The sequence below is a fragment of the Fragaria vesca genome, linkage group LG2, assembly GCF_000184155.1.
Source record: "Fragaria vesca subsp. vesca linkage group LG2, FraVesHawaii_1.0, whole genome shotgun sequence".
Lineage (NCBI taxonomy): Eukaryota > Viridiplantae > Streptophyta > Magnoliopsida > Rosales > Rosaceae > Fragaria > Fragaria vesca.
The window spans coordinates 919,447-928,580 of record NC_020492.1 but is presented as its reverse complement, the minus strand read 5'-3'; the positions used below and the strand labels follow the sequence as shown (position 1 = coordinate 928,580).

The 9,134-nt window shown below is 38.2% G+C and overlaps 1 protein-coding gene across 1 annotated transcript; it reads left to right on the top strand.

The window, feature by feature from the left end:
* Positions 1–4,755: 4,755 nt before the first annotated feature.
* LOC101292767 lies at positions 4,756–8,900 on the top strand. Its single transcript, XM_004291966.1, has 4 exons — positions 4,756–6,104; positions 6,644–6,882; positions 7,489–7,670; positions 8,799–8,900. The coding sequence occupies exon 1, from the start codon at positions 4,756–4,758 to the stop codon at positions 5,989–5,991; it is 1,236 nt and encodes a 411-aa protein (XP_004292014.1). The 3' UTR covers positions 5,992–6,104; positions 6,644–6,882; positions 7,489–7,670; positions 8,799–8,900.
* Positions 8,901–9,134: the final 234 nt, after the last annotated feature.

Sequence of the window (9,134 nt, the reverse complement as noted above, 5' to 3'; positions counted from 1 at the left end):
TATAGGGTCGCTCTTATTCATTACTAGCTAGCCTTTATTAGCGGTCCTCACTATAGGTGAGTCGAGCGCTTAGCGTGGGACGCTATTATAGCCTGGGAGGCATCGACCCGAGCCTTAGAGGCTCCTCTTACATGGTGATATCTCTCCCCCTTGTCTTATTTTTCTCATTTATGTAATTGATTAACCATCGGGGCTGGTCTATCTCTTCTTATGAGATTTCTGTATTTGATTAACCAACGGGGCTAGTTTGTCCATTTTTATGTGATTCTAGAGTTAAAATTAAATGTTATATCAAAGTTGCGTGCATCGAGGTTTTAAAGTTTAAATGTGAGAAAATATTTAAATTACGCTTTTATTAAATTATTTAATTCATTTTTGTCCACTCACTCTAACGTTTTTAAATTACTTTCCCCTGAGCTCTTTGGTTTTAAATGCCCAGTTTGCAGGCTAAGTTCATTTGAGGTCGAGCGTACATGGAGTCGAGACATAGTCAGAGGTTGCTTCCGCTTATTCTTTGTTCATTGTTTTTCTTTCATTATAGATATGTTTTGGTGGCCATTTGAGATTGTTATTATTTGAATAAAACTTGATGTATTTTGGGAGATGTGATGAACTTAGGAGCAGGAAGGCTCCAGGAATGCAAGATTGGAATATGATTTTAGAAGTGTGTTTGCATGTGTTGTTAGGAAGGGTTGTCTATTTTCAAGGGAGATTATGCCGAATTTCCTGTAGCATCTCATTTGAAGGTGGTCCTCTGTGACGACCTATATTTTTCTTAATTTATAATGAATGAAAATTATTTCTTTTGCTTCAGTATTAATTTTATATTCTCTGATATGGGTATATGGGTATATGGATATATATATCTACATGTTTTCTTGCTACGATATTATATATATGTGCATCCCCAAAACTATGTGCTTTATACAAAGTATATGATTAGACTCTCTCTTAATTTATGGACCAACCAAGTCTTTATTTTTTAGACCCAAGCCCAGTTTAAGGAGAAAAAGCCCAAGACAATAGATTACTTGTACTTGTGGTAGGATTACTTATTCTTGCAGTAGGATGTCGTTCAACGACAGCTGAAGTGTGTTCGACTTTCTCCATCCTCTGCTATCTCCATGGTCGTCCTTCCCTCTACTCCTACTCTTCACAAGCACCACCCCACCTAAACTAGAAGATCAGACCCAATCCTAATAATAAGATTGAGTTATCTAAGAAGCTAGAGGTGTCAATATTCAAGGAGAAGCCTTGGAGATTCAGTTACCATAAGTAAGAGGTGGCGATTCCTATCGAGGTGGCATCCTCATCCTATCTAGAATTGAATTCTGACTTGTTTGCATAGCAGCATAAATACTCAGGTTTGGTTCTTTTATTTTGCATTGAGTTTCATGCTGTGGTGTTTACGAAAAGAAAAGAAATAGTGGAGGAAGGGAAATTTTCTGAGAACAAGAGGGTATCTCAAAAGCATAGCTTTAGAATTGAGGTAGGGGGATCTCGGGAACCGCTATTTAATTTATTGTGTTTTGTTTGTTGGTATTCTTTGTTTGTTGTTTGCTGTTTTGAAGCTATGAGTAATTGATGTATTTTTGGCTGATGTGTTGTTATATATGATGTTGTTTATGAAACTTAATTGTGGAATTATTGATCAGGTGTTATTGGTGATATGTTCTTAGTTAATCAACATGTTTATGAATATAAAATTGAGACAGGAGTTTAGTGAAATTAGGAATGAGATTTTTAAGAGAATGCTTTTGTGTAGTTGAGCTTAATTCGTAGGGACCAAGTATCATGTGGGCTAATATGGCTGTACGATTTTGGTGATTGAGATTAAGCAAGAGGACTAACAAAAAGGGAATCATGGTTTGGGTGAGGGGGTTATTATTGAAGGGATCATTGTATTCATGCATTGTTATGGTTGGCATATGTTGTTTATAGAGGACTAGCCTTCTACCGAGCGTTGCTCACCCTTAAGAAAATATTGTGCAGGTATTGAACATGAAGTTTAGGTTTCTCTCTTGAAGAGCTTTGTGCATGATGTGAAGAAAGTGTGTGGCTTGTCTTTTTAAAATTCTATCTAGAATAAGAGCAAAAGGCTGCCGACTTGTGGTTTTGCCTTTGAAGCTTATGTTTTAATTTCAGTTGAAATGATGAACTATGAAGCAAGTTTGTATTGTAATCTATGACATCTTTATTGAATTGGTTATGCCCTTATTGGTTCCAAGTTCTTCAAATTGAGTCATTATTTTTCAGCTTTAATATTTGAAATTCTGAGATTCTGCATCAGTTAGCTTTCGTCTGAAAACCGTACAGTTTTGTTTAGAATTTGAAGTTGATTTCTTCATAAGAATTGTAGTTGACATCTTAAGGTTCATTCCAGAATTTGAATCACTAGAAAACGATTTTTGTAGATTAAGTTATGATTTTTCAAAGTTTAGGGTCTGCATCAGGAAATTCTGCAGATATGTATTTTCTGAGATTTTGGACCAGTTACATTCTTTCGAAAAACTGTACAAATTGGTTAGTTTATTAAACTTGGTGTCTTCATGAAATTTAGAGTAGAGACCTTAATGATCGTTTCAGAACTGAAATCTCATAAAATAAGTTATGTAGAATTAGTTATGAATTTTCAAAGTTACAGCTCAGTTGCATATTTTCCTGAAACATCAAACTATCCTCGGTTTATTTTTCCATCCTATTTTTATTTTCCAGTCACACCTTCGACTCAAGAAAAAAAAAAAACATCTAGGTCAGGGTGTGACATCCCCATAGGGTTCATTCCAGATTTTAGGGTGAAATTCAGGATGAGTCTTGACAGAGAGAAAATTTGAAAAAAATAGAAGAAAAAATATGTTTATACATGAAAAGACAAAAGTATCCTTTGATGTTTTGTTTTTTTAACAGACTTAACAACTCCAAATACCAATGTTCGATCGGGTTAAGAACGTGAGATACCGTTTTAAAGTTTTTCAAAATTGAGATACCAAAGCTTTGCTTCTTTAAAAGGTCAGACATTGTTTAGACAATTTTTCTTTTTATGATCGATCATTATATCAAAACAAGCTAATATGGTCCATCTCGGATGGTGTGCTCTTGAGGAGCTGAGCTCCTCAGAGGAAATTAAACTAGGTTTTCACATTGGCAATGACACACTTCTCTAGGGGTTGATCGTGCTTTGACAGTAGAATCAAGGTAGCTTCGATGGTGGCTTGCAACGGCTGAAGGGGTCCTCTTTGATCGTGATCTCGATTGTGTTGATCTTTAACTTCCAAGGATGAATATCCTCTTCCTTAGGCTTATTCTTATGTTTTTCTTCAAAGGAGAAACAATTAGGAAACTTGCAAAGTTAGGCGGAGAAAGCTCAAGTATAGGTCCCAAATCTGCACTAGCAGCCTCCATGATTGCAGTTGGACCGTTAGGACATTTTCCCGAGTTTCCCCTATCAACATCCATCAAAGAAGTCGCATCCCTCCTTGTCCCTGCTATTGCCAGAGCTGCTGAAATGATGATAGCCCTAGGGATCTGCAACGGTAGCGTCACCGTTGGCTAGTGGAACACCAACGGCCTCATAGGCACAAGACAGAGCTGAGCAAGTCGAAGGTCTGAGTCCGGGAAAGGGTTGAGCACACTTACCGACCCACATGAGCACGCCGCACTAGGGTTACCAGAAGCTAACCCTTTTCTTGTGGCCACTGACATGTCTGGTGGAGCAAGCAATCCTGCAGCCGGATGTTCGAGCATCCCACATGTCCTGCAATACCCTTTCCTGGCGTATAACTGCTCTAGTAATTGGCGTCGCAACTAGGCATGTTATGTAACTAGTACTATACTGAGCTTGTAACTAGTAGCATTTTGTGTTTTGCAATGTAATTGATAAAGTAATTTTGTTCACTGGTAACTAATAATGTTTTTTTTAGTATTGGCTATGTGAAAAAACCAAAGTTGTGAAGCCACCTGATTTACTGATATCAACTCCATAACTTTGTCTTTTCACACCACCAATACTAAATATTGTTAGTTTCCAAACATATAAGTGAACAAATACTTTGTCAGTTACATTGCAAGACACATAACATTACTAGTTATAAGTCTAGTTACATTGTTAGTTACAATTTAATTATATAACATAGCAGTTAAGCCAGTTATATAGATAGTTATAATACCAGTTACTAGGACAGTTACACATAAGAAAATCATTTAAACCAATATAGTTACATACAGTTCAAGACTAGTTACATATATAGTTGCATATCATGACATAACTGGTTAAAGAAGATACAAATATGACATGTATAAATAAAAGACATGTAAAGATGATATAAAACTAGATTTATATATGAATCAGGATCAATTCACCCATAAATTTCTCATTGATGATTCGATTCCTGGGAAGTTCTATTGGCGAAGTTGAATCTCTAATTACCGATTTCATTAAAATCTACAAACAGTTATAAACTGGGAAGTTTTATCCTGTTATCAGAAAAGATAGATTAACAAAGAGATAAAAACCAAACTACAAGAGCAATCAATCAAGAATGTAAAAACAAAGACCCACCTGAGCAGTAAGAGAGTACAACTTTGGAAAGGGGGGAGGCAAAGCGAGCTAGGGTTGAGACTTGAGAGTTGAGACCCCGCTGCCTTGTATTTGTACTGGACCACTTTCTTGGGCTTTTAAGTTCCAAGCCCATTTATTTTGGTCCATCCAGTTTGCTGTATATAAGCTCAGTGCAGCTGAGTTCAGTAGTGTTGAAAATGGCTCTGTGGCGCCTTGCTCACATTCTCAGAACCCCAATTTCATCATCATCCAAAACCCAAAACCCTAACCCTAATCACACTCTTCTCTTCACCTCCCCGTTCTCCACCTCCTTCCTCATCACCAAAACGCCTCACAAGTTCAAGAAGCGCCGCAAGAAGCAAGACAGCCCGAGGACCAAGCCGGTGCAGACCCAACCCAACCTCCTCCCCCACCTCGAACGCATCGTCACTCGCGACGCCCATTTCCGGTTCCTCACCAAGACCAAGGACTACCTCTCCAAGCAGCCCCACCGCGTCCTCCGCCTCGACGACGCCGGCAAGCTCCACCGCGAGCTCGGCTTCCCCCGCGGCCGCAAAGTCTCCAAGTCCCTCCAGCGCCACCCCTTTATCTTCGAAACGTACCGCCACGACGACAATCGGCTGTGGATCGGGTTCACTGAGCTTATGGAAGAGTTGATGGAGGAGGAGAAGGCGGTGATGGAAGCAATGGAGGCTGACAGGGTCAACAAGGTGAGGAAGCTGCTGATGATGTCAGCGAATAAGCGGATTCCGCTGAGCAAGATTTATCATTGCAGGTTGCTGTTTGGGATTTCGGAAGATTTTCGTGACCGGGTGGCCAAGTATCCTGATTATTTTAGGGTTGTGGTTGAGGAGGATGGGAAGAGAGTGCTGGAATTGGTGAAATGGGATCCTTTGTTAGCGGTTAGTAGTTTAGAGAGGGAGTTTGTTGTGGATGAGGATAAGGTTAAGAAGGCTTTTAGGTTTCCTGTGAAGCATGGGAAAGAATTGGGTTTGGATGAGGAGGATTCGAGGAAGTTGAACCTGTTGAATTCGCTTCCGTTGGTTTCGCCTTATTCAGATGGGTCGAGATTGGACCTTTGGACATTGGAAGCTGAGAAGTATAGGGTGGGAGTGTTGCATGAGTTTTTGAGCTTGACATTGGAGAAGAGGGCTTCTATACACCACATTGTGGAGTTCAAGGAGGAGTTTAGTTTGACTAAGCACACTTACCAGATGCTGTTTAAGCAGCCCAGGACGTTTTATCTTGCTGGGACCGAGATGAACTGGGTTGTATTCTTGAAAGATGCGTATGACCAAAATGGGGTTTTGATTGACAAGGATCCCCAAGTGGAGTTCAATGAGAAGCTGTATAAGTATGCTGAAATGCAGGAAATGGAACCGGGTTATGCTTCGTCACAGGAACTGATTAGAGGGAATACACCATGCCAGTGATTGTATTGCATTTCAGGAACCTTGTTGGAGCTCTCATATTCATGGTTTAGTAAATTAGTACTAAAGGTGTGGCACTCGTGAGTAACCTTGGAGCTACAATTGGTGGATCAGAGGTACATTAAAGACCATTGAATCCTTGACATGATGTGTTTGATTGCTAGATTTTAACACATAAGAAATGAGAAGCACGTGGTATGTATACCTTGATGAACCTAACTAATCTAAGGTTACACTCAATGATGTTGAGCAAGCGAATCTCAACTTTCATTAAGGTGTTTGAATTTAAGATAATGAAATAGCCTTTCGTACTTGTTGTTAAAGTATGTTGTTAATTTATGTCAAAAGAATATCACTTGTGGCCTGCAGAGGGCAACTGAGTCAATATACAGGCTTTCCTGCACGTAATATGTTTTATGTTGCCAATTCCACTTTTCTTGGCTGGCTGTGGATACTGCCAGACCCATAATTGTTTACCCAAGTTCCAGTTTATGTGGTATTTCAGTGATAAAAAAGCACGTTGTCATCTCTTGTAGTGTATTCAGGTGCATTATAGGTAGTTTGTATCTGTGTATATCGTATCCAGATGTGGTTGTTAATTTGTCGTACTGAACTAAACTGTTGTGGGCTTAACAATAATACTTGTATCTTGCAGGTGAGAACCATCTTAGATAGAGGATGTAGCAATGGTAGTTTTGGAGCACATCTCTTTTTACAAGAAGCTCCTAACTATGTGCATCGCAAACTATGAGGCCATTGGAAGCCAAGTTCAGCTAATCGTAGAAGGGATCTTCCTGGAATATTTGGTTCTTTCACTTCAAAACAGTTGCCATATCTATCCGTCTTTGTTTATATGTTGCATTCTACAAGATGTGGCCTTGATTGGGAAGTGAGGTATCAGTCACAGATTTTCCATCAGAACTTGGTCTTTCTCTTTCTTTTTCTTGGTCAAAATTGCATCTTTGTTAGGTATTTGGGTCCCATTTCTTTTATAGGTTTTCATGTATCCGTGCTTAGTTATATATCTCATAGTGAGTCATTATTGTGGAAATACTATACTTGAAAGCAGAATCAACAAGATTGACTTATTCTCATCTTTTTGGATGAGTTTGTTATCTGTCATCCCTCTCTGGATTTTCTTTTTTCGTGTGTTTTTCACACTTCCATTTATCCACACGCATAGTGTCTCTTGTGTAGTAAATAATTACTCTGGTTATAGACTTTTGTAGCTTGACAGTTATTTGAGTAATGGGGTAAATCAACCCAAATGAAGAAATATAAACAAAGACATTCATACTTATTGTTTGTGAAAAGATCATATAAATGTGTGTTCTATGCATTAGATTTTGTGTAGGTAGTTAATGGATTATAAAGTTGATAAGCTCCAGATTATTTTAAACTTTTGGATTCGTACCACTGTCTCTAGTTTCCTATTGCTGCATCTGTGATCTGTGTTCTGTTGTAGTTTCTTGTATTGATGGAATGACTTTCTACATTTAGGTGTGAGCCCTTTCCAACATATCCAAGAACCTATTATATGGTGCATGCACAAGGACTTCTTTCTGTTGAAACTGATAAACAGCACAGGTGTACCATTCATGATTTATTCACCGAGATTATCAACAGCGCAGGTGTACCATTTTGGTTTATTCACTGAGATTGTACGATTGCTTCATCCAGAGGTACACATATAAAATGATATTTTTACATTTCATGTCTAGTTGTTTTGTTCTGTCCTCTATTTCAATTCAACTTAAATGATTTTAGGAATTTATGTTTTGAATTATTGATGATCTGCAAGATTGCAGAGCATATTATAGTGTCCATTTAAACAGTAGTTATTCACTATTGCGGCATCTTGCTACTTCTCTGTCTAAAATATAATGCATCAAGTAGCATTTGATTTCCAAAATGAAGTTGTTGCAAGGACCGTGTAGGTTTTTTATACATTTGTGAAAATCTTATGCAACACTGCATGCTTGCTTATAAACTTCATAACTATTGTCTAGTATGGCGGTGCAAATTGCTTTGGTTATATCCGTGTTATAATTAAGTGTGCCTTCATGAATGATTGAATGGAGAGCTGTTAAATGCATTTCACAGAGAAACTTTTTATCTAGGGATTCACTGACAGATGCTCTTTTGTGTTATTTTGAAAAGTTTCTTCATTGGACATGGAAATATTCATTTACATCTTAACAATCCTTATCAGGTCCAAATATCCTTATTTATTCAAAAGGTACGGATTTGGCCAATAGAACCGTTTTTCGATCATAGCCAACTAGTATCTAGATATATATGGCATGATCATCTCTGCAAAATTTCAGCTAAATTGGTGATCGTTAAGGTATCGAAGCTATATGATTACAATGAGCGAACCCAATCTGTTCAACCCGAACCGTTCGTGTAATTCATAGTTTTGAATTATTTAATGATTATCAATTTGGCTGAAATTTTGTAGAGATGATCTACTCATATATATCTAAAAGATGAACGGTTGAGATGAGAAAATATGATCGAAAAGTAGGTCAATTATGGAAATCCTTACATTTTGAATAAATAAGGAGGTTTGTATCTGAAAAGCCCTGTACATCTTAATACCAACTCTAATACTTGACAGATTTTAAGTCTGCTGTTGTATCAGTCCCTTGAATAGCTTGATTGGGTCAGAACACACACACACACACACACAAAAGATTTGAAGGCTCCCTTTTGTGCCATAAAACCTCATTGTTCTATATTTATGAAGTTTCTGTGCATGTTGCTTTTAATTTGCGTATGCTGCTGATGGGGTACTGGTTGTTGGACAGGGTTGTGTGATCATCAATGACAAAGCTTCTCTCATTGAATAAGCAAGAGCTTTGACAACAGGGCTGAATGTGGTAGTGATTGAATGTAACAGTGATTAGAAACTACTGATATCCCAAAAGCCATTCATTAAGAAACAAGCAAACCAATAGTGAGAGTTTCCCAAGGGAGCCTGGTGTGGTGGTATCATGTGAACAATTGTATTATGCCCTTGCCCTTGCCCCTGCCCCTGCCCTTTGTTTTACAGTTGTGCCAAACACCAAAATGAGCAGGTGAGATGAGTTTTTTCGAGATCGTGCCTCAAGACTTAAGAGATGGGTCGTTATTTGAAAATTCCC